Source organism: Hemitrygon akajei, chromosome 16 (assembly GCF_048418815.1).
Source record: "Hemitrygon akajei chromosome 16, sHemAka1.3, whole genome shotgun sequence".
Lineage (NCBI taxonomy): Eukaryota > Metazoa > Chordata > Chondrichthyes > Myliobatiformes > Dasyatidae > Hemitrygon > Hemitrygon akajei.
Window position 1 is genome coordinate 3,282,902 of NC_133139.1, and position 26,817 is coordinate 3,309,718.

The 26,817-nt window shown below is 41.2% G+C and overlaps 1 protein-coding gene across 3 annotated transcripts in view; it reads right to left on the bottom strand.

Annotated features, from left to right (window-relative positions):
- LOC140739701 (A disintegrin and metalloproteinase with thrombospondin motifs 6-like) overlaps positions 1 to 26,817 on the bottom strand; it is a 185,173-nt gene that overhangs the window by 52,991 nt on the left and 105,365 nt on the right. For all 3 annotated transcript variants that reach the window (XM_073068121.1, XM_073068120.1, XM_073068122.1), the window contains 4 exons: positions 20,324 to 20,470; positions 18,663 to 18,804; positions 16,730 to 16,837; positions 13,287 to 13,432 (listed from right to left, as the gene is read on the bottom strand). In XM_073068121.1, coding sequence (XP_072924222.1) covers positions 13,287 to 13,432; positions 16,730 to 16,837; positions 18,663 to 18,804; positions 20,324 to 20,470 — 543 coding nt within the window. The remainder of the gene's footprint in view (positions 1 to 13,286; positions 13,433 to 16,729; positions 16,838 to 18,662; positions 18,805 to 20,323; positions 20,471 to 26,817) is intronic.

The window sequence follows — 26,817 nt, forward strand, 5'->3', positions numbered from 1 at the left end:
TAAGAACATGGATAGGAGGAATTTGAAGGAATATGGTCTAGCTGCAGGTAGTTGTGACTAGGCAGAAGTCAGGTCAGCATAGACTAGATGGGCTGAAGGGCCTGTTTCATTGCTGTGATGCTCTATGACTAATTTTCAGAAAATATTATGGTGCTCAACTCTGTCTCATGTCTGTAAAGCACATGAACCATCTTAGCTGTCACTACTAGGATTTTTGACCATTCCTTTCCAATATCAAAAATGTTGCTTTGTGAATATTCAGCAATATTAGAAGTATTTTGCTTTATGAAGAGGGAGAGTATTACCATTTACTATGCAAAAGTACACAATGGAAATATTAATAGAAAGAACTATACTGCATTGGTCTACAGTATTGAACATGGGAAATCAGAATTATAAACACAAGAGATTCTCCAGATGCTGGAAATCCAGAACAATACACAGAATACTGGAGGAACTCAGTAGGTCAAGCAGCATCTATGGAAATTGATCTGGTATTGGGAAATGAACCTGGTCAGGTGTCAGGTCTCTCAGTGGGAGAGTATTTTGAAGATACTGATCACAATTCTATCTCCTTTACTACAGAGTTGGAGAGGGATAGGAACAGACAAGTTAGGAAAATGTTTAATTGGAGTAAGTGGAAATATGAGGCTATCAGGCAGGAACTTGGAAGCATAAATTGGAAACAGATGTTCTTAGGGAAACATACAGAAGAAATGTGGCAAATGTTCAGGGGATATTTGCGTGGGGTTCTGAGTAGGTACGTTCCAATGAGACATGGATAGGATGGTAGGGTACAAGATCCATGGTGTACAAAGGCTGTTGTAAATATAGTCAAGAAGAAAAGAAGAACTTACAAAAGGTTAAAAAAAACTAGGTAATGATAGGAATCTAGAAAATTATAATGCTAGCAGGAAGGAACTTAAGAATGAAATTAGGCGAGCCAGAAGGGGCCATGAGAAGGCATTGGCGGACAGGATTAAGGAAAACCCCAAGGCATTCTACAAGTAGATGAAGAGAAAGAGGATAATACGAAAGAGAATAGGACCAATCAATTGTGACAGCGGAAAAGCATGTATGGAACTGAAGGAAATAGTGGAGGTACTTAATGAATACTTTGCTCCAGTATTCACTATGGAAAAGGATTTTGGCAATTGCAGGAATGACTTTCAGGAGACTGAAAAGCTTGAGCATACAGATATTAAGAAAGAGGATGTGCTGGAGCTTTTGGAAAACATCAAGTTGGATAAGTGACCAGGACCAGACGAGATGTACCGCAGGCTACTGTGGGAGGCGAGGGAGGAGATTGCTAAGCCTCTAACGATGATCTTTGCATCATCAATGGGGACAAGAGATGTTCCGGAAGATTGCAGGATTGCAGATGTTGTTCCCTTATTTAAGAAAGGGAGTAGAGATAGCGTTGGTAATCATAGACCAGTGAGTCTTACTTCTGTGGTTGGTAAGTTGATGGAGAAGATCCTGAGAGGCAGGATTTATGAACATTTGGAGAGGCATGATATGATTAGGAATGGTTAGCATGGCTTCTTCAAAGGAAGGTCATGCCTTACGAGCCTGATTGTATTTTTTGAGGATGTGACTAAGCACATTGATGGAAGGTAGAGCAGTAGATGTAGCGTATATGGATTTTAGCAAGGCATTTGATAAGGTTCCCCAGGCTTTTTGTGAAAGTAAGGAGGCATGGGATCCAAGGGGATATTGCTTTGTGGATCCAGAATTTGCCTGCCCACAGAAGGCAAAGAGTGGTTGTAAGCGGTTGTATTCTGCATGGAGATCAGTGACCAGTGGTGAGCCTCAGGGATCTGTTCTGGGGCTCCTACTCTTCGTGATTTTTATAAATGACCTGGATGAGGAAGTGGAAGGTTGGGTTGGTAAATCTGCTGATGACACAAAGCTTGGGGCTGTTGTTTGCAGTGTGGAGGGCTGTCAGAGGTTACAGTGGGACATCAATAGGATGGAAAACTGGGTTGAGAAGTGGCAGATAGAGTTCAACCCAGATAAGAGTGAGGTGGTTCATTTTAGTAGATCAAATATGATGGCACGGTAAGACTCTGGGCAGTGTGGAGGATCAGAGGGATCTTGGGGTCAGAGTCTATAGGACACTCAAAGCTGCTACACAGCTTAACTCTGGTTAAGAAGGCATTCGGTGCACTGGCCTTCATCAGTCGTGGGATTGAGTTTAAGAGCTGAGAGGTAATGTTGTAGCTATATAGGATCCTGGTCAGACCTCACTTGGAGTTCAGTTCTGGTCGCCTCACTACAGGAAGGATGTGGAACTCTTAGGAAGGGTGCAGAGGAGATTTACATGGATGTTGCCTAGATTGGGGAACATGTCTTATGAGAATAGGTTTCTCCTTGGAGCGACAAGAGGATGAGAGGTGACCTGACAGAGGTATATAAGATGATGAGTGGCATTGATCGTGTGGATAGTCAGAGATTTTCTTCCTAGGGCTGAAATGGCTGACATGAGAGGGTACAGTTGTAAGGTGCTTGGAAGTAGGTACAGAGGAGATGTCAGGGGTAAGTTTTTTTACACGGAGAGTGATGAGTGCATGGAATAGGCTGCCGGTGATGGTGGTGGAGGCTGATACGATAGGGTCTTTTAAGAGACTCCTGGATGGGTACATAACGCTTAGAAAAATAGAGGGCTATGGGTAATCCTAGATAATTTCTAAAGGACATTTTGGCACAGCTTTGTGGGCCAAAGGGCCTGTATCGTGCTGTAGGCTTTCTGTGTTTCTATGTCTTTGTTGAGGTGCCACATGAAGCAGCTTAACAAGTTACAATCCTATGGTATTACAGGAAAGATTCTAGCATGGATAAAGCAATGGCTCATTGACTACAGGCAAAGAGTTGGAATAAACTAAGCCCTTTCTGGTTGCTGCCAATGTCTAGTGATATTCCACCAGGGTCTGTGTTGGGACCGATACTTTTTGCGTTATATGCCAATGATTTGGATTTGTGGCTAAATGTGCAGACGATATGAAAGTTGTTGGAGGTGTAGGTAGTTTTGAGGAAGTAGTAAGGCTACAGAAGAATAGACAGATCCTCAAAGACGTCAATTGTTAAGGATGAGGTGATGGGAGTACTTGGTGACACAGGATGAGATAGTAGAAAGTCAGCGTGATTTCCTTCAGGGAAAATCCTGCCTGACAAACCTGTTGGAATTCTTTGAGGAGGTTACAAGTAGGATAGTTAAAGGGGATGCAGTGGATATTGTTTATTTGGACTTTCAGAAGACCTTTGACAAGGTGCCACATATGAAGCTGCTTACCAAGTTAAAGTTACTAATATAGTTAGTAATATATAGTTAGCATATATAGTTAGTAATATATAGTTAGCAAAGTTACTAATATAGTTAGAGCACTGGCTGATTGGTAGGAGGCAGTGACTGGGAATAAAAGGATCCTTTTCTGGTTGGCTGCCAGTGACTAGCGGTGTTCTGCAGGGGTTGGTGTTGGCACCACTTCTTTTTATGCTGTATATAAATGATTTAGATGATGGAATAGATGGCTTTGTTGCCAAGTTTGCAGATTATATGAAGATTGGTAGAGGGGCAGGTAGTGTTGAGGAAACAGGTAGGATGCAGAAGGACTTAGACAGATTAGAAGAATGGGCAAGAAAGTGGCAAATGATAATACGATGTTGGAAAATGCATGGTCATGCACTTTGGTAGTAGAAATAAATGCGCGAACTATTTTCTAAATGGGGAGAAACACCAGGAATCTGAGATGCAGAGGGACTTGGGAGCCCTTGTGCAGAACACCCTGAAGGTTAATTTGCAGGTTGAGTTGGAGGTGAGGAAGGCAAATGCCATGTTAGCATTCATTTCAAGAGGTCTAGAATACAAAAGCAAGGATGTGACGCTGAGGCTTTATAAGGCACTGGTGAGGCTTCATCTTGAGTATTTTAAACAGTTCTGGGCCCCTCATTTTAGAAAAGATATGCTGGCATTGGAGGGAGTACAGAGGACCTTCACAAGAATAATTCCAGGAATGAAAGGGTTATCATACGAGGAACGTTTGATGGCTCTGAGTCTGTACACACTGGAATTCAGAAGGACGGGGGGGGGGGGGGGGGGGGATCTCATTGAAACCTTTTGAATGTTGAAAGGCCTAGACAGAAGAGATGTGGAAAGGACGTTTCCCATAGTGGGAGAGTGTAGGACAAGAAGGCACACCCTCAAGATAGAGGGGCACCCTTTCAAAATAGAGATGAGAAACTTTTTTAGTCAAAGGGTGGTGAAGTTGTGGAACTTATTGCCACATGCAGCTGTCGTTGCATCTTTTTAAGGCAGAGATTGCTAGGTTCTTGATTAGACATGGCATCAAAGGTTATGGGGAGAAGTCCGGAAACTGGGGTTGAGGAGGAGATTAAAAAGAAAAAAGGCTCAGCCATGATTGAATGGCGGAACAGACTCGATGGGGAGAAGTCCGGGAACTGGGGTTGAGGAGGAGAAGGAAAAAAGGATCAGCCATGCTTGAATGGCAAAGCAGACTTGATGGGGAGAAGTCCGGGAACTGGGGTTGAGGAGGAGAAAGAGAAAAGGATCAGCCATGCTTGAATGGTGGAGCAGACTTGATGGGGAGAAGTCCGGGAACTGGGGTTGAGAAGGAGAGGAAAAAAGGATCAGCCATGATTGAATGGTGGAGCAGACTCGATGGGGAGAAGTCCGGGAACTGGGGTTGAGAAGGAGAGGAAAAAAGGATCAGCCATGATTGAATGGTGGAGCAGACTCGATGGGGAGAAGTCCGGGAACTGGGGTTGAGGAGGAGAAAGAGAAAAGGATCAGCCCTGATTGAATGGCGGAGCAAACTCGATGGGCTGGATGGCCTCATTCTGGTCCTATTTTCTTAGGGTCTCATGGAAATAAAAGGTTTGACTATTTTCTAAATGGAGAGAAAATCCCAAAAAACTGAGGTTCAAAGGGACGTGTGCAGCATTCCCTAAAGTTTACAGATGGAGTCTGTGGTGAGAAAGGCAAATGTGAGGTTAACATTCATTTCAAGAGAGCTAGATTATAATAGCAAGGATGTTACGTTGAGACTTTGTAAAGCACAGCTGAGGCCTCACTTGGAATATGGTGAGCTGTTTTGGGTCCCTTACCCAGGAAATGTGGGAGAGTCTAAGACCAGAGTATGCAGTCTTGGAATAGATGGGCATTCTTTTACAATAGAGATGAGGAATTTCTTTAGCCAGAGAGTGGTCAATCTGTGGAATTTGATGGCACAGGCAGCTGTGGAGGCCAAATCTTTGTGTATAATGAAGGCAGAAGTTAATAGATTTTTGATTGGTCAGAGCAATAAGGGATATTGGCAGGGGTGGGGGGGAAGGCAGGAGATTTAAATTGAGAGGAAAAATGGATCAGCCATGATGAAATGGTGGAGCAGACTCGATGGGCCAAATGGCCTGATTCTGCTCTATATCTTATGGTTTTAATACCAACCGTTCCTTTCCTCCCCAGATGCTGTTCAACCTGCTGAGTTCCTCCAACAGATTGTTGTAACAAATAAATTTTAAATCCAGCTTTGAGCTGGCTTGGAAATGTGATCACTTAGATTTTGCTATGGTTGAAATGAATTGCAATAACAGAATTTCCACTTACTCTATATTACTCCTTAAATTCAACTGGGTACCCCCCTATATATGTCCACTGGCACATCTGATACAATTTCAGTGCTAAACTGGCATCAAGATTCAAGATTATTTATTGTCATTTCCAGAACACAAGTGTAAATGAGAACAAAATACTGTAATTGCTACTCCGGTTCCAACTTAGTGCAAAAAACAAGAAGGTAAAGAACACAATAGCAATAAAAACCACAATAAATAAATAAATACATAAGATAGTTTATATACAAAAACTGATCGTATGTTCATAAAGTGTTGCTAGGCACATGAGGGTCTCTACATAAGTTGACTGACAGAAAGTGTTAAATTAATGGTGACTGGGATTGTGGAGGGATGGGTTAGTGGGTGAAAGTGTTGATCTGCCTTACTGCTTGGGGAAAGTAGCTGCTTTTGGGTTTGGTGGTCTTGGTGCGGATGCCACATATACTCCTACCTGATGGGAGTGGGACAAACAGTCCATGAGCAAGTTTGGTGGGATCCTTCCTGATGTTACTGGCCCTTTTCTGGTACCTTTCTGTATATTTATCCTTGGTGGCAGGTAGGCTGGTGGTGATGAAGCATCAGACAGCTTTGACTATCCGTTTTAGAGCCTTCCTGTCCACCGCAGTGCAGTTTCTGTACCATGCAGTGATGTAGAATGTTAGGATACTCTACTGTGCACATGTAGAATGATGTGAGAACAGATATGTATAGTCCAGTTCTTAGTGATAGGTTGTGTAGTGACAATATTCCCTGTCCTACACCAATTCTGGAATGTTTCCATGGAAATCAGGCTACATTCACTAACTGTGGGTCATTGTTGGACAGGTCATTGATGCGGATGATAAGAGTTAAAACTTGAAAATGCTGGAAATGCTCAACAGGTCATGCAGCATATGTGGAAGAAAAAAAATATTAATATTTCATGTCTGAGACCCATAGTCATGTTTCTCTTGCCAAAGATTCTGCCTATTATTACACTTTGCAATACTGGGACTGTAGGTAAAATGATCATGGGTATGTCTTCAATGAAACCAGAACAGCATAAAACATAGGAGCAGAATTAGGCCATTTGGCCCATTGAGTTTGCTCCACCATTCCACCATGGCTGATTTATTAGCCCTTTCAACCCCATTCTCCTGTCTTCTCTCCATAACCTTTGATGCCTTGACTAATCAAGAACCTATGAACCTTTGCTGTAAATAAACCCAATAACATGGCCTACACAGCTGTCTGTGGCAATGAATTCCACAGATTCACCATCCTATGGCTAAAGAAATTCCACCTCATCTCTGTTCTAAAGGAAAGTTCTATTCTGTGGCTCTGCCTTTGGTTCTCGACTTCCCCACTATAGGAAATATCCTCTCCACATACACTCTGTTTTGGCCTTTCAACATTCAATCAGTTTCAATGAGATTCACATTCATTCTTCTAATCTTCAACGGCCCAGAGCCATCAAACACTCCTCATATGTTTACTCTTTCATTCCAGGATCATCCTCATAGCATATCTGTAGTAGTGTATTTTAAAAAAACATTTGACATCAAATGAAATCAGATATATTACACATCACTATGGAAAGCGGCCAGTGAGTGAGTGGGCCAGTGAAGGAGTGGAGATTTGAGGCTTTGACTCAAGAGATTCTGGCAGTTTTGGCAGTTGGACTGTGCAATCAAGTCAATCAAGATTTGAATAGCTCAGCAGAAAGTCGTTGATTAGACAATCAAGATTTGAATAGCTCAGACTCAGCAGAAAGCAGCTGATTGGGCAATCGAGGTCAGGTGACCAAGCAGTTTGAAAAGCTCAAACAAATAAATGGAGGGGTAGCTCAAGCAGAGTGGCCTGTGGAAAGCGGCCAGCGAAGGAGTGGAGATTTGAGGCTTTGACTCGAGAGGCTTTGACGAGAAGAGGCGGAGGACGAGCTTGTTCCCAGTTAGTCTTTACAATGCCTCCTGAGACGGTGATGTGCCTCTCCTGTGAGATGTGGCAGTCTTGGGGGAACTCCCCTCCCCCGCAGAGTCACATCTGCCAGAAGTGCTTGCGGCTGGACGATCTGGAAGACCGTGTGAGGAATCTGGAGCAGCAGCTGGATGACCTTCGACTCATAAGGGAGAATGAGGCAGTCATAGATGAGAGCTATAGGGAAGTAGTCACACCTAGGCTGCAGGAAGCAGGTCGTTGGGTGACAGTCCAAGGGGGGAAAGTGAAGGAGAGTAGACAGGTAGTGCAGAGCACCCCTGTAACCATTCCCCTGAATAATAAGTTTACCGTCCTGGATGCTGTTGGTGAGGATGACCAACCAGGTGTGAGCCACGGTGGCAGGGCCTCTAGCACTGAGTCTGACCCTGTGGTGCAGAAGGATGGGACAGAGAAGAGGAGAGCTGTCGTCATTGGAGACTCTATAGTCAGGGAAGCAGACAGGAGATTTTGTGGACGTGTGAAGGAAACCCGTATGGTTTGTTGCCTCCCGGGTGCCAGTCCGGGATTTCTCTGACCGGGTGCATGACATCCTCGTACGAGAGGGAAAGCAACTGGAAGTTGTGATACATGTTGGGACCAACAACATAGGCAGGAAGAGGGATGAGGTCCTGAAGTGTGAGTTTCGGGAACTAGGCAGAAGGCTGAAGAACAGGACCTCAAGGGTGGCGTTCTCAGGATTGCTGCCAGTACTACGTGATAGTGATGGTAAGAATTGGAGGAGATGGCAGTTGAATGTGTGGCTGAGGAGTTGGTGCAGGGGGCAGGGTTTTAGATTTTTGGACCATTGGGATCTCTTCTGGAGAAGGTGGGACCTGTACAGATTGTATGGGTTGCACCTGAACTCGAGGGGGAGCAATATCCTTGCAGGTAGGTTTGCTAGCGTGGTTCGGGAGGGTTTAAACTAATTTGCAAGGGGTATGGGACCCGGAGCGATAGAGCAGTGCAAGAAGTGCATGGAGTAAAGCCAGATCTAACAAATAGAGAGGCTTTGAGGAAAGAGAAGCAGAATAAAGGGTGTAAAGGTGGTAAGGTAGAAGGGCTAAAGTGTGCGTACTTCTGTGCAAGAAGCATCAGGAACAAAGGTGATGAACTGAGAGCTTGGATACATACATGGAATTATGATGTAGTGGCCATTACAGAGACTTGGCTGGCACCAGGGCAGGAATGGACTCTCAATATTCCTGGATTTCAGTGCTTTAAAAGGGATAGGGGGGGGGAAGGGGAGGAGGGGTGGCATTACTGGTCAGGGATACTATTACAGCTGCAGAAAAGGTGGATAATGTAGCAGGATCCTCTTTTGAGTCAGTATGGGTGGAAGTCAGGAACAGGAAGGGAGCAGTTACTCTATTGGGGGTATTCTATTGGCCCCCTGGTAGCAGCAGAGATTCCGAGGAGCAGATTGGGAGGCAGATTTTGGAAAGGTGGAAAAATAACAGGGTTGTTATCATGGGTGACTTTAACTTCCCTAATATTGATTGGCACTTGATTAGTTCCAAGGGTTTAGATGGGGCAGAGTTTGTTAAGTGTGTCCAGGATGGATTCCTGTCACAGTATGTTGACAGGCCGACTAGGGGGAATGCCATACTAGATCTAGTATTAGGTAACGAACCGGGTCAGGTCACAGATCTGTCAGTGGGTGAGCATCTGGGGGACAGTGATCACCGTTCCCTGACCTTTAGCATTATCATGGAAAAGGATAGAATCAGAGAGGACAGGAAAATTTTTAACTGGGGAAGGGCAAATTATGAGGCTATAAGGCTAGAACTTGCGGGTGTGAATTAGGATGATGTTTTTGCAGGGAAATGTACTATGGACATGTGGTCGATGTTTAGGGATATCTTGCAGGATGTTAGGGATAAATCTGTCCCGGTGAGGAAGATAAAGAATGGTAGGGTGAAGGAACCATGGGTGACAAGTGAAGTGGAAAATCTAGTCAGGTGGAAGAAGGCAGCATACATGAGGTTTTTAGGAAGCAAGGATCAGATGGGTTTATTGAGGAATATAGGGTAGCAAGAAAGGAGCTTAAGAAGGGGCTGAGCAGAGCAAGAAGAGGGCATGAGAAGGCCTTGGCGAGTAGGGTAAAGGAAAACCCCAAGGCATTCTTCAATTATGTGAAGAACAAAAGGATGACAGGAGTGAAGGTAGGACTGATTAGAGAAAAAAGTGGGAAGATGTGCCTGGAGGCTGTCGAAGTGAGCGAGGTCCTCAATGAATACTTCTCTTCGGTATTCACCACTGAGAGGGAACTTGATGACGGTGAGGACAATATGAGTGAGGTTGATGTTCTGGAGCATGTTAATATTAAGGGAGAGGAGGTGTTGGAGTTGTTAAAATACATTAGGACAGATTAGTCCCCGGGGCCTGATGGAATATTCCCCAAGCTGCTGCACGAGACAAGGGAAGAGATTGCTGAACCTCTGGCTAGGATCTTTATGTCCTCGTTGTCCATGGGAATGGTACCGGAGGATTGGAGGAAGGTGAATGTTGTCCCCTTGTTCAAAAAGGGTAGTAGGGCTAGTCCAGGTAATTATAGACCAGTGAACCTTATGTCTGTGGTGGGAAAGCTGTTGGAAAAGGTTCTTAGAAATAGGGTCTATGGGCATTTAGAGAATCATGGTCTGATCAGGGACAGTCAGCATGGCTTTGTGAAGGGCAGATCGTGCCTAACAAGCCTGTTAGAATTCTTTGAGGAGGTGACCAGGCGTATAGATGAGGGTAGTGCAGTGGATGTGATCTACATGGATTTTAGTAAGGCATTTGACAAGGTTCCACATGGTAGGTTTATTCAGAAAGTCAGAAGGCATGGGATCCAGGGAGGTTTGGCCAGGTGGATTCAGAACTGGCTTTCCTGCAGAAGGCAGAGGGTCATGGTGGAGGGAGTACATTCAGATTGGAGGGTTGTGACTAGTGGTGTCCCACAAGGATCTGTTCTGGGACCTCTACTTTTTGTGATTTTTATTAACGACCTGGATGTGGGGGTAGAAGTTTGCAGATGACACAAAGGTTGGTGGTGTTGTAGATAGTGTAGGGGATTGTCGAAGATTGCAGAGAGACATTGATAGGATGCAGAAGTGGGCTGAGAAGTGGCAGATGGAGTTCAACCTGGAGAAATGTGAGGTGGTACACTTTGGAAGGACAAACTCCAAGGCAGAGTACAAAGTAAATGGCAGGATACTTGGTAGTGTGGAGGAGCAGAGGGATCTGGGGGTACATGTCCACAGATCCCTGAAAGTTGCCTCACAGGTAGAAAGGGTAGTTAAGAAAGCTTATGGGGTGTTAGCTTTCATAAGTCATGGGATAGAGTTTAAGAGATGCGATGTAATGATGCAGCTCTATAAAACTCTAGTTAGGCCACACTTGGAGTACTGTGTCCAGTTCTGGTCACCTCACTATAGGAAGGATGTGGAAGCATTGGAAAGAGTACAGAGGAGATTTACCAGGATGCTGCCTGGTTTAGAGAGTACGGATTATGATCAGACATTAAGGGAGCTAGGGCTTTACTCTTTGGAGAGGAGGAGGATGAGAGGAGACATGATAGAGGTGTACAAGACATTAAGAGGAATAGACAGAGTGGACAGCCAGCGCTTCTTCCCCAGGGCACCACTGCTTTGTACAAGAGGACATGGCTTTAAGGTAAGGGGAGGGAAGTTCAAGGAAGATATTAGAGGAAGATTTTTCACTCAGAGTGGTTGGTGCGTGGAATGCACTGCCTGAGTCAGTGGTGGAGGCAGACACACTAGTGAAGTTTAAGAGACTACTACACAGGTATATGGAGGAAATTAAGGTGGGGGGTTATATGGGAGGCAGGGTTTGAGGGTTGGCACAACATTGTGGGCCGAAGGGCCTGTAATGTGCTGTACTATTCTATGTTCTATCACTGATGGGCAAATAATATAAAAAGATACAGTTAAGTATAAGTTCTGACAAAATAAATGGAGCAATCAAAAAGAGCAAGGCGCATCACTGAGTAAATAAATTCATAGTGAGTGGTGCCTCAGTTAATTAATACTATGAATATTTCAATGGAGAAACTGATGCCAGCAAATTAATAACTTTTAGGTCAACAAATAAACTAGTTAATCATAGAGTTACAGATCCATACAAGAATACTCGCCCATCGCGTCCATGTTGACCAGCAAGTACCCATAAGACCATATGATATAGAAGCAGAATTAGGCCATTTGGCCCATTGGGTCTGCTCTGCTATTTTGTCCTGGCTGATCCATTTCCCTCTCAGCCCCAATCTCTTGCCTTCTCTCTGTATCCCTTTATGTTCTGAGTAATCATGAATATATCAACCTTTGTCTTAAATATAAATATACCAAATGACTTGGTCTCCACAGCTGCCTGTGGCAATGAATTCTAAGATTCACCACTCTCTGGCTAAAGTTTCCATTTGTAGGTTTTATTGTTACTACCTTGATGTACTTGTATATATAATGGTCTGTCTGGATGGCATGCAAATAAAATCTGGATGGAAAAGTGGATAAGTTAGTACAGGCAGCCCCCGTTTTTCGAACGTTCGCTTTACGACAGCTCGCTGTTATGTAAGACCTACATTAGTACCTGTTTTCGCTAACCAAAGAGGATTTTCGCTTTTACGAGAAAAAGACTCCCGCTTTATACGTGTGTTACCCTGAGAAAGACTACCATGACCGTGAAGCCTTGTGCGGGCGGTTGTGTGCATATGCATGTACGTGCGTAGGTGTGTACTTTAGCATGTGTGTATGTGCCGATTTTTTTTTTTCTCCAAATCGATTTTGGCTCACTGTCTTCCTGATTCTGATAAGTGAAACTACACCGTACATACAGTATTTCTACTTTATATAAGCTGTATATTTATCATATCATTCTTGCTTTTACTATATGTTCGTGTTATTTTACATTTTACGTGTTATTTGGTATGACTTGGTAGGTTATTTTTTGAGTCTGGGAACACTCAAAAATTTTTCCCATATAAATTAATGGTAATTGCTTCTTCACTTTACAACATTTCGGCTTACAAACAGTTTCATAGGAACACACTACCTTCAGATAGTGGGGGAAACCTGTACTTAGGAAATATCAAGCCAGATCAATTAAACATCCTTTTCTGTTTTAATCTATTCAGTCATTGGACTTGTTACCCATTTTGTAAATGTGAATTGGTGCTCACAAATCATATTTTGGAATGTAAGAGGAATAACCATTTTAAATGAAGACCAATATTAACAGGTACTTATGGGATGCGTTTACAACTTAACAAAAATATAAATATGCACAAATACATCAGGATAGTTATTGGGCATATTGTGGAATATAAAGCACACTTGTAAAATAATTAAACTGACAAATTCAACATTGCCACCCATCTCAGGCACTTGTTATAAGCACAAGAGATTCTGCAGATGCTGGAAATCCAGATCAACGCACACAAAATGCTGGAAGAACTCACCAGGCCAGGCTGTATCTATGGAAATAAGTGAACAGTTGATGCTTTGGTCTGTGACCCTTCATGGTAAGGAAGGGGGAAGATGCCAGAATAAAAAAGTTGGGGGAGGGGAAGAAGGACAAGCTGGAAGGTGATAGGTGAAACTAGGTGGGTGGGGAGAGGCGTTGAAGTAAGAAGCTGGAAAGTGATAATTAGAAAAGGTAAATGGGTGGAGAAGAGTATAATCAAGGTTTTGTTGTTAACCTACCTTGGACTGTCACACTGCCTGCTAGAATATGAAACTCCACCTCCACAGGTCCTGCTGCACTCTCCCCACGCTGACCAAGGTCCCCAGGCTCCATCCACTCCCTCTGGTCGAGTTCCAAATGGGACACAGTCTCGCTTATAGCACCACTACAATAAAAACTTGTATTTAAACTTTAGATATAAAAATCGGGCTTTTACAATTTTTATTAATCCAACTGAACTACTGTTATAACAGATGGCTGACGGTCTAAAAATGAGCCCAAACAGCAGAAAATATATTAAAACAGCACTGACAAGAGAAAATGTGTAGAAAGTGGAAATCCAAGCAACACAGACAAAATGCTGGAGGAGCATTTTTGAGTGTATTACTTAAAACAGCACTGCATGGTTATGTGACAATATATTTTGTGACAATTCTACCGCCAGGACTTAAGAACTTTTTAAAAGCTATTATTAATGCTTTTTGAGATAGTGATTTAGATGCATATCATATTTTTTACTGAGTTAAGTATTGTATGTAATTAGTTTTGCTACAACAAGTGTATGGGACATTGGAAAAAAAGTTGAATTTCCCCATGGGGATGAATAAAGTATCTATCTATCTATCTATCATTTTGTATAAACATAATCCTTCTCATTGGCTTTGAAATCCTCTATTAGCTCACAGCTAATTACATAAATATGAAGGACAGAAACTACGGTATTGTATCTTGACATATTATACTTTTCATGCCAAGTTGCTATCTTCTAGATTAGCTCCTGCTTCGGTTAACGCGGTCCCCCTTCAATCTTGTAAACAGCAGTAAATGTAGGCCCAGAATCATCAAACACACTCTATATTTTAACCCTTTCATGACCACAGTCATTCTTGTAAACCTCTGGTTTCTCTCCAGTGCCAGCGCATACTTCCCTAGATACGGAGCCTAAAACTGCTCACAATGCAAAGTACTGAGGTAAAAGAAAAGACTACAAGCTTATACAAGGACTGGGAATGTGAAAAGCCACAGGCTCCATGGTAGCGTTACAGTTAGCATGATGCTATTATAGCTTCGGGTGTTGGAGTTTGGAGTTCAGTTCTGGTGTACTGTATAAGGAGTTTGCACGTCCTCCCCATGACTGCACAAGTTTCCTCCAGGTGCTCTAGTTTCCTCCCACAATCCAAAGATGTATTGGTTAGTAGGTTAATCAGTCATTGTAAATTTTCCTGTAATTAGGCTAGAGTTAAATAGGTGGGTTGCTGGACAACAGAGCTCATGGGGCTAGAAGGGCTGTTCCACACTGTATCTCTAAATAAAAATAAATAATAGGCTCTGAAGAACGTGAATTAATGAAGGCAGTTTATAGTTCAAGTAAATAATTCCCCAGTAAAGTCAGAGAAAATCATTATAAAAGGCATCAGGAATTTGGCTGTAAAAATATCACTCACAGAGTAAGAGACTGAAATGATGATAAATTTGTGCGAGATATTTAGGATACATGTAAAAGTGATGGGGACTACAGCTACAAGAGGAGGTGTGAGAAGCTATTTTCAATGTGGCAGAAAAAAACTTAACTCTACACCTTTTTATAATGTTTTAATACAGTAACAATGACTTCTTTCATCCTCTCCTATATTCCTTTAAGATATTTCCATTTCACATATTAATTTTAAAACAAATTTTCCTTTTGAGCATTTTATTCAAAGTCTGAGCTGTGTTGAAGCAATTAGTGATATGGTATATGTATGTAAATAAAATAAATTCAAAATGTGAACTTAAAAACTCAGCATATTTTGCTTCATCCAGTTGCATGCCATATTCTCCTCAGAACAGATCATGACTATGACCATTTCCTTCTGCAGCATTGTGAGGCGAACAGAGACCACAATGCCTAGAGCAATTATCAATGGGCACTCCTGGATCAACTTCAGATTTCTTGTGCTGAGCTCTAAAGGATCCTCCTGCCTGTGACTTGATGTCATATCCAATATAGTATTTTTCTCCAGGACCTAGGTATTAAACCCTAACTCCTGAGACACCGCTTCACCATCTAAACCTCTATTATCCTCCTCCCTCTTCCCCCCCCAACCATTCACCCTTCTCCTAGACCTGCTATAAAATCCACGAAAGAGGCCTCGCCCTTCTTCATTTACCTCTTAGCATGTGGATGCACCCACATCACAAAGACTCAGTGGTTCAAGTGAATTCACTGCCAACTTCACAAGGGCAATTAGGGATGGGCAATTAAATACTAGCTCATTTAATTGAATGAATGAAAAGTACCTTGATATCCTTGGCTGCAATCACTCTCCACCTGCCAATCAGCTTACACAGTGTTCATCGGTACCTTTCTGCCTCTTATCCCAATGATAATGAAGCGCATAGCTTCAGTGTTGTCTACCAACACCATAAGACATAGGAGCAAAATTATCTATCACGGCTGATATATTATCCCTCTCAACCTTATTTTCTTGCATTCTCCTTGCAACCTTTGACACCCTGACTAATCAAGAACCTATCAACCTCTTCTTTTAATATACCCAATGACTTAGCTGTCACAATCATCTATGGCAATGAATTCCAGATTCACCACCCTCTGGCCAAAGAAATTCCTCCTCATCTCTGTTCTAAAGGGACGTCCTTCTATGCAGAGGCTGTGCCCTCTGATCGTAGGCTACCCCACTATAGGGAACATCCTCTTCATATCCAGTTTATTTAGGGTTTCAATATTCAAAAGGTTTCACTGAGATCATCCTTCTAAACTCTAGCGAGTACAGGCACAGAGCCATCAAATGGTTCTTATATGCTAACCCTTTCATTCATGGAATCAATCTCATGAATTTCCTCTGGACACTCTCTAATGCCAGCACATCCTTTCTTAGATAACGAGCCCAAAACTGTTCACAATTCTCCAAGTGTAATTTGGTCAATGCCTTATAAAGCCTCAGCATAATATCCTTGCTTTTACATTTGCATATCCACCCCTCTCCATCAAACTGACATCAGTCTTTGACCCTTCCTATCTCAGAACCAACCACACCACCCATCACATTACAATGGCCTGATCTTGTTACTGGACATTCTAGTTTTTCAAACTAAGCCTTGGAATCTGTTCACAAGCAAGAGAAAATATGCAGATGTTGGAATTCCAAACGACACACACTGTCCTGATGAAAGGTCTTGGCTCAAAACGTCAACTGTTTACTCTTTTCCATAGATGCTGCCTGGCCTGCTGAGTTCCTCCAGCATTTTGTGTGTGTTGCTTGGAACCTACTAGCAGTTGGCAAATGTTTAAGAAAACATAGAATGTCTATTCAGTTGATGGGGGGGGGGTGGTTGGCAGTGGGAGGAAAAGTGATGACTGTTGGCACCCCATCCTAGGGTAATCCCGGTGTACTATTTTGATTAGATTCTAAAGTGTCAAATTAGTTCCAAATAAATAAAAAATAATTGAAATAGTACTCACCCCTTTTTCAATCGTATTGGATTGGCACACTGTTCCCTCAGCAGCAGGAATGCTGTTTGTAATACAACGATTGCTTTTACTAAGACACCACAACTCACTGCATACCTCCTATAAACAAAATATTAATAAGAAAGTATCAAGAACCAAAAATACCTTTCTAAGCTAAGGAGAAGTATTAGTGTGTTCTGTGTATATTAAATATACCTATGTACCTATGACATGCAAACTTTATTTTACTAAATTAATCTCAAATAGATTGCAAAAATATTTGATAAAAATCATGAACAACATGTACTTGCTGAGTAAACTTCTTATTTCACAGTTTGGATTGTTAAAATAACAGACAGGGAAGATTGGCATTGTATTCTAATTGGCAGAGTTTAACATAAATCCGTTAAGTGAGGCTTCTGCCTTCAGGTTGCTGATGATACTAAACTGGCTCTATGCTTATGGCTGTATAATGAACATGATATTATGCACTGGTTTTAACGAATTTCAAATTGAAGCTTTTTGTTTTTAAAATATATGATTTCTTTAGTTTAAAATAGAATACCTATTCTTAATAGAACTTATTTTATCTTTGGTTAATCCTTGAGCAGAATCCTTCTTAAAGTCGAGTCAAATAGATCTTTCATGGATTGGCAATTCAGTCATAGAGCCATAGAACACTACCACATAGAAACAGGTCCTTTGGCCCATCAAATCTGTGCCAGCCTGGTTGCTACCTTGTCGCATTGCTCTGTACACAGACCTTAGTCATCCATGTACTTGTCCAAACTTATCCAATCCACATCCACCACTTCCACAGGCAGCTTGTTTCACTTTTATACTACCCTCTGAGAAGTAATCTCTAACATGCTGTTCCTGTTTAATAGCCTATTAATGATTCATGATTCTTGTAGATATTTTAAAGTCAATCCCTAAATACATTAGAAAGTAGCAGAAAATTCTAGTGGTGTGTTTCCAGTGCTTTAGCACTTTTAGCTTCCACTAAACTGCAAATACACCCTCTTACAACTCCCATTTCACACAGGGATCTTTCTTTACCCAGTATGCTTGCAATAATTAAAATTCCAATTACTTGCAGCTACTGGTGTATAACAGCTAAATAATGTTTTATATTTTATTGACTGGGGATGGATTAAGACATAGAACAATATACAGCACAGGAACAGGCCTTTCAGCTCATAATGTTGTGCTGAATGAATTACATTAGTAATCAAATGGCTAAATATTTTCTTCTGCCTACACAATGTCGATATCCCTCCATTTTCTTGTGCCTACCTAAATGTCTCTTAAAAGTCCTAATGTATCTGCCTCTACCAACACACCAGGCAGCGCATTCCAGGCACCCACATCTCTCTGTGTAAAAAAACTTGTTCCTCACATCCACTTTAAAGATTCCATCCTCTTCCTCATGAAACTGACTCTTTTTTAAAAAAAAGTAAGTTTTTAATAATTAACACAACAAGAGGAAATTTGTAGATGCTGGAAATTCAAGCAACACACACAAAATGCTGGTGGAACACAGCAGGCCAGGCAGCATCTATAGGGAGAAGTACAGTCAACATTTCGGGCCATGACTCTTCGTCCTGATGTTGACTGTACTTCTTCCTATAGATGCTGCCTGGCCTGCTGCGTTCCACCAGCATTTTGTGTGTTGTGGGTGCTTTTAATAATTAATTAATACTAAGTAACTCATTAGTTTAGGCAGTGTCATTCTCACTGAATTTAAATTATAAATATATTACACACTTGCAAACACAAAAGAAAATGAATAAACAGATTATGGTAGACAGTAATTACACAACCGTAAGACTGCATATATGAAAGTCTGAAGACAGAGTAAAGCAGGAATTCCTTTCTGCAGCTTTGTCTGCCACAAAAGATCAGAACAGTTTTCTATTCTCAAAGAAAGAGCAAGACTCTCTACCCCATATTTACACTGGCGTGATTTGATTCCATATTGGAAACGGCACTGCTCATCAGCATCATATACTTGTCCTGGGGCCAAAGTAGGGTAGAAGAACTCCTGTTTTGGGGGTGCATTGTTGAGACACCGACCATGTCCTGAACTGACCAAAAACAAGAATATTTTATTATGACACATAAATAGATGCATTAACTTTCAAAATGAAATGTAGTCAAAGAAAATTAAATGATTGATAAAAATAAAACTATTTGAGAAAATAAAGTCTCCATTACTTGCTCATTGTAAATGAACAATAATAAATGCATAATGTTTTATTATGTGGGTTTGTATGGTTAATCGCAAAATTTTTTTGTTATAAATTACATTTATAGCTGATTCTTAAATTATTTCTCCTTATTGAAATAGATTTTTCAATAGTGCTGTGAATTATCAACCAAAATTGGAATGACCTACATATAAAATTTTCATTGAGTTGAAACTGCTTGGGAGAGTCAGTCAAATCTGTCTTTTTTAGAAGTTATGCTGTGTTGTAGGCAGCTTGCCATTTTTGAAAACTTATGCCTAATTTTTCATACGTTAGTCAATGTGGGTTTTCTTGTTTTCACTTTGAAGCTGCTGGAAATTTTTCAAGATTCAAGATTGTTTAATATAATTTCCTGTACACAAGTGTAAAAGGAGAACAAAATAATTGTAACTTCAGATTCGATGCAGCACAAAAAAACACACTAAGATAAAGAACACAATAAAAACACAATAGATATAGATTGATTTATGTCCATAAAGTGATGCTGGGCACAGGAGTGCCAGTACATAAGGTGACCCTGACAGGAAATGATAAAGTAGTGGTGGTTGGGGGTGTGGTGGGGTGGGTTAGTGGGTGGAGGTTTTGATCAGCTTTACTGCTTGGGAAAAGTAACTGTTTTTGAATGTGGTGGTCCTAGTCTGGATGCTATGTAGCCTCCTCCCTGATGGGAGTGGGACGAACAGTCTATGAGCAACGTGGGTGGAATCCTTCATGATGTTAGTTACTGGCCCCTTATCGGTACCTTTCTGTATACATGTCCTTGATGGCAGGTAGGCTGATGGTGGTGATGAGTTGGGCAATTTTGACTATCTGTTCTAGTGCCTTCCTGTCTGCCTATTCATATCTGAACTTATATTCTTGTAAATCATTAACTACACAAATTCTGATTCTGGAAGACAAAATCACTACTGAATGTATTTCAATCATGTCAATCTGGTTACAGACCACAGCTTCCTTTAAACAGGTATGTGCTGGAGAACGAACAAAAAAAAAAGCAGCAGTTGCCAAAGTATGAAATATTAAAGAATGTGGTAAATGCACAACAGGTCAGGTAGCGTCTGTGGAGAGAAATTAATTCATGCTTTAGATCATTGACCTTCATAGTATTTTCAAATTTTACACATTTGGCCTCTATGCTTGTTAAGTATAAATTTAATATTATCTTGGGCACAATGTACAACTCAAAGCATTTTAAGAGTTTGAAAAAAATGTAGAATTAATTCAAAATGTTACTTTATATATAAGACAAAAATAATTGCATTAACAGATCCATTTAACATGTTCACACTGCATGGACCCTGACAGACACCTGTTTAATTTTTGTTTTTATATTTTATCCTATTTTCTGACTTCTTACTCCAAGAAACTGGTGATGTAATCCCTGCTGCATGTTGACCAAATGAAAGGATTAGTTTTCACGGTGATATGAGCCGCCATCAACTTTGCTGCTTCTTGACCTCTTGGACCACATGAATTTCCAACTCCATCGTGATTCATGCCAAAACTGAAAATGAGAAAAGGACCAGTCAAAATAGACAATCTATTCAAGGGAGACGTGAGAGGCAAGGTTTTTTAGCATGTAGAGAGTGGTGAGTGCCTGGAATGTGTTGCATGGGATGGTGCTAGAGGCAAATAGATAAGGGGCCAATGTTCCCTCTAATTTTTTTTTTACAGCTGTATGGACCAAACATTGCTCTGAGCAAGAATTTTTACGTGGCTAGAAAACTGTGCAGCACTTTAATAAAATATAATATAAATGAAAATTCCAGCTGCACAGCAACAAAGGCTATGTGCACAGGAGCAATTCAGTTACTGTGTGGCCATGCACCCGCATGGCTTAGAGGGAGCAAGTGTTGGGGCCTTTAAGAAACTCTGAGATAGACACATGAATATGAGGACAATAGATGGATATGGACATTTTGTCGGCATTAGTGATTAGTTTAGTTGGCCATTTGATTACCAATTTATTTGGTTTGGTACAACATAGTGGGCCAAAGTGTCTGTTCCTGTGCTGTATGGTTCTAAGTTCTATTTTTAGATACACAGGAATTACTTCCATCTCCAAGATTTTTATTCATGACATATAGTTACTTCTCGGCAAACAATGGATGGATATTTGGTACACTGGACATCAAACACAAAAAGGTATTCTGAAGGACAAAATACTTAGAACTGAATGTAAACAGGTTTCTTTCATTTTTTAAAGGTTAAATGTATATTGCCCAGATTTGAATTATTGGTGAGTTTTAACAGACTGCATTTAAAATTTTGGCAAATTTTCATTCTGAATCAAGCAATAAGTTTAAATTACTGATTCATACTGAAATGATGTGTTGCAAGAAGCACCCATGTCGAAGTTAGTGAAAATTTCTGGGAATTCAATCTAGCTAAACTTTTTCGGAAAACTGGAAGGAACTGTAGCACACTGTCTTTGATGTACAGCTTTTTGAAAGAGAATTCAGAATGTATTGATGTCACAAAGCACCTACTTGCTTTGCTGTATAAATGTCAATCCCATAGAAATTTTCATTATAGCCTTTGACGTAGAGTATTGTGGGGACATCTAAAACTGTAATATCATGTCCCAACTTCTATGATTGAACAATGGCCTGCATGTTAAATACCATCTTCATCACCTCGTCTACCTGTGACATTGCTTTCAATCAAATACGTACTTGTACTCTGTTCCTTTACACTCATTAATGCCATATCATTTATGGTACAAGTTCTGGCCTCTGCTGCTTTGATTTAAAGTACTGTGGGGACAAACGAAATAGTTACTTTCCCCACTATTGCAGAATTGATACCTTGTTATTTGTGGAATGAGTACAACCTGGACAGCAGCCAAACTCCTGAGCCGAAACTACCAGTTTCTGCATAGATCACTGCAGCCTTAAGCCAATTTTGTTTAACTTCCGGCTCAATTCAAATTGCCAAGAAGACATAAGTATCCCAAAAGTACAAAACACAAGATTGGGACATTGTTTGCCAAAGGAAACAATTTCATTGTTTTCCAGGACCCAACAGTAGAAAAGAAGTCTGGATTTTCACAAAAATACAGATTTTCTACATTCAAGTACAATATTAATTTCATGTATGTTAAATGAGAAATGAGACATGGAGATGAGTGTGCTTCTGAACTTTCATTAGCCATTCAAAATGTCTATAGCATTCAATAGCTAAGAGATCAGAATCCAAATGTACAGCAGAACCAGAATCAGGTTTAATACCACTGGCATACTGTCTGTTGTGAAATTTGTTAACTTTGCTGCAGCAGTACAATGCAATACATGATAATATAGAAAAAACTGTGAATTAAAGTATGTATATCAAATAGTTAAATCAACCAAGTAGTGCAAAAACAGAAATAAAAAAGTAGTGACATTGAACATGGGTTCAATGTCTATTCAGAAATCGAATGGCAAAGGAGAAGAAGCTGTCCTTGAACCATTGAACGTGTGCTCTCAGGCTTCTGTACCTCCTTCCTAATGGTAACAATGGAACAGGACATATCCTGGGTGGTGGGAGTCCTGAACGATGTATGCCGCCTTTTTGAGGCACTGCTCTTTGAAGATGTCTTGGATACTACACAGGCTAATGCCCATGATAGAGCTGTCTCCCTGCAGCTTACTTTGATCCTTTGCAGTAGTGCCCCCCCCCCCATACCAGACAGTGAAGCAGCCAGTCAGAATGCTCTCCATGTTATATCTGTAGAAATTTGCTAGTGTTTTAGGTGACATACCAAATCTTCTCAAACTCCGAATGAAATATAGCCACTGTCTTGCCTTCTTTATTGTTGCATTGATTTATTGGGAACACGCTAGGTCCTCAGAGGTTTAACATCCAGGAACTTGAAACTGCTCACTCTCTACACTTCTGATCCCTCTATAAGGACTGGTATGTGTTCCTTTGTCTTCTCCTTTCTGAAGTCCACAATCAGTTCTTTGGTTTTACTGACACCAAGTGCAAGGTTGTTGCTGCGACACCACTCAATTAGCTGGTATATCTTTATCCTGTACATCCTCATGTCACTGTCTGAGATTCTGCCAACAATGGTTGGCCCAGTTTCTGTAGTTTTTCAATTAGGACTGTAGGAATGAAGGTGTTAAATACTGAGCTGTAGTCAATAAACAGTAACCTGACATAGGTACTTGTATTATCCAGGTGATCCAAGACCACATGGAGAGCCAATGAGATCGCATCCACTGTATTCCTCTTGTGGTGACAGGCAAATTGCAGTGGGTCCAGGTCCTTGGTGAGGCTGGAGATTATTCTAGCTATGATCAACCTCTCAAAGCACTGCACCACTGGAGGTGTGAGTGTTATGAGATGCTAGTCATTAAGGCAGTTCACCCTGCTCTTCTTGGGGACTGGTATAATTGTTGTCCTTTTGAAGTAGGTGACAACTTCCAACTGTAGCAATGAGAGATTGGAAATACCTTTGAACACCTCCACTAGTTGGTTAGCACAAGTTTTCAGAGCCTAACCAGGTATTTCATCAGAGTCTACTATCTTGCGAGGGCTCACTCTCCTGAAAGACAGACTGATGTCAGCCTCCAAGACAGAGATCACAGGGTCACCAGGTGCTGTAGGGATCTTCAGACCTGTAGTTTTATTCTCCCATTCAAAGCGAACATGTAAGGCGTTGAGCTTGTCTGGAAGCATCACTGCCATTCGTGTTGGGTTTTGCTTTGTAGGTAGCAGTGTCTTGCAAACCCTACCAGAGTTGACATGCGTCCAATGTCACCTCCAACCTTGCTCAGAATTGTTTCTTCACCCTTGAAACAGCCCCACAGAATTCATACATGGTTTTCTGGTATAAACCTGGATCGTCAGACTTTAATGCCACAGATCTTGCTCTCAGAAGACTACGAACCTCCTGGTTCATTCATGGCTTTTGATTTGGATATGTGCCGCAAGTTCCTGTAGGCATACACTCATCCACACAGGTTTTAAAAAAGTCAGTGACAGCTGTGGTTTACTCATTCAGACTCAAAGATGAATTCCTGAATACAGTCCAGTCCACTGTTTCAAAGCAGGCCTTCAAGCGCTCCTGCACCTCCCTTGCCCATATCTTCTTGGTCCTCATTACTGGTGCTGTAGAATTCAGTCTCTGCCTAACTCGGGGAGTAGAAGTACAGCCAGGTGATCAGACTTTCCGAAGTGTGGGTGTGGGATAGCATAGTAAGCACTCTTGATGGGTGTCTAACAATGTTCCAGTGTTTTGGTTCTTCTGGTACTACAAATGAATTGTTGGGAATAATTACTGACTTTCTCAAGCTGGCCTGCATTTTAGGGCCCCAAAACAATGGGGAAGGCATCAGGGTGTGCTATTTTATGCCTGTTGATCATATTGCACAGTTTGTCTAGAGCCTGCTTGACACTGGCCTGTAGTGGGATGTACTCTACTACCAAAAGATTTCTGAAATCTCCTGTGTAAGTAAAATGGACATCATTTGATTGCAAGGTGTTCCAGGTCTGGTTAACAGGACTGGGACAACACTATCATGTTTGTACACCAGAAGAAATGGGTGAAGAAGCATACTCCACCACACTTGGCTTTGAAAATCTCAACAGTCCTATCTTGGTGATGCATTGTGGATCCGTTGCACAAATGCAAATTCATTACTTGTCACAGTCACAACACTACAGCAACTACACAGTACTATACAGCAGGATGGATTTGGAGACTTGTTACAACAGACAATATCACATCAAAGATTTCCTTCCATAGTGCTGTATGAGTTGCTGAGTCCCTCCAGTTCATATGTGTGTTGTTCCAGATTTCAGCATCTGTGGTCCTTTCTACCTTAAATATTACAATAATTTATTCTCTAGCATCAGGAAAACCTTCTGAACTGTAACAAAATCAAAGCTAATATCAATCTGCCTGTTCAACCATCACTGTGAAGAGATACTCATCATTTTCCTCCTTTAAAGTTCAAGTTTATTGTCATCTAACTGTACATATATTCAGAATCAGGTTTAATATCACTAGCATAGGTCATGAAATTTGTTAAATACAACCAGACGAAACAATGTTCCTCCAGACCACAGTGCATCTAATAAACATGCATCACATACAGCACATAAAACAAAATATTACCATATATAAATATCATTCAAAATGCATGTAGTGCGCAGCACAGGTAAACAGTAACCAGTACAATAAACAGCTTGTGGTCCCAGTGACGAAACCTTGGTGGTGACAGGGTATTCATTAGTCTGATGGCTTGAGGGAAAAAGCTGGCTCCCAGTCTGGTAGCCTCGTCTTGATGCTCCTGTACCTCGTTTCAGATGGTAGTGGGTCAGAAATTGTGGGATGGTTGGTAGGGATCCTCAACAATGCTTCAGATACTTTGTCTACAACTCTCCCAGTAAATGTCACAAAAAGGTGGGTGGGGGGGGTGGCGAGACCCTGGTGATCCTCTCAGCAGATTTCACTACCATCTGTAGGGTCTTGCGGTCCGATGCCTTGCAGTTTCCGTACCACACAATGATGCAGCCTGACAGGACACTCTCGACTGTGCTCCTGTAGAAAGTTGTTAGAATGGGGGCATGTCGCAATCTCCTCTGAAAGTGTAGATGTTGCTGTGCCTTCTTCACTAGTGAGGTGGTGTTGTGGGTCTGTTATATGCACACCAAATAATCATCAGTCAATAATCATCATAATTTCAGTATGACAAACTTACCAGTTTTCTTCCTCCTATTGAAGTGCCCATTTATAAGATCCAAAGACACTTTCTAACATTGCCTGTTGTAAATAATCCATAGCATCTAAATAACTCATCAGAAGAGTGATACACTATTATGATAGCTAATTTAATGTAGCTACTACTTTTTCCTATTGTCACAGCAATGTCAATTTACTGTTCTCCATTCCTCCTCCTCTTAGGAGTACCTCAGGATTGAGACTCTTAAGAAGACTTTTCTGAATGTTCATGAAATGTTTTATCTGTCTTCCTGCAAGTATTTTTCAATGAAAAGATGCAAAGTGCTACAATAGTTTCATGAGCAAGACACACAAAATGCTAGAGGTAGTCAGCAGGTGAAGCAGCATCTATGGCAATGAATAAACAGTCAAATTTCCATAGACACCGCCAGATTTGCTGAGTTCCTCCAACATTTTTGTGCATCTTGTTCTGGATTTCCAGCATCTGTAGAATCTCCTGTATTTAATAATTTCAGGCATCTGTCCGCTTGAAGCGTCTGAGTGTCATCAGAGCCTTAATGTTGGGGGCATTGACTGGGAGTGGATACTGATAACATTTCGCTTTGAAATACTTTGCAGTGATAGGGTAGGTGTTACAGTATCCCCTTCATGCTCTGAGATACTTGCCACAGGTCAACCAGGTCTCTGAAACATAAAGGCCAGTAATGACTGGCCTCTATGGTACACTCAGTATACAATGTTAAGAGCCAGGTTTGAATTCTTGGTCTTTGAACACGTTTCTTTTCAGCCATCCAGAATTTCTGCTGGCTAACTGGAAGTGGGTGCATTTTGCTTTCACTTGGTGATACCTCCCATCTATTTTGTTTTTAGGGTCTTGTCATTTCTTTGATTACCAATGTTGAACAGTGGGATCAGGTAGATACAGATTTTTTTGTCTGCCATATGATTAATGTAAGGTCTGTCCTTTTATAAACCCTAATCCTTTAATGACTTGCAAAACTGCATCATATTTTGCTAACTAACACTTGAGATATTACGATTACATTTTATGCCTACATGCTCTTTGCAGTGTACTAATGAGACTGAACAAAGATTTATATTCTGGTTCAACTTATCCAACTCATGTTTACACAAGGAGACTAAAACTGGCACTGGTGTCTTGTAGGCTGCACAAATCT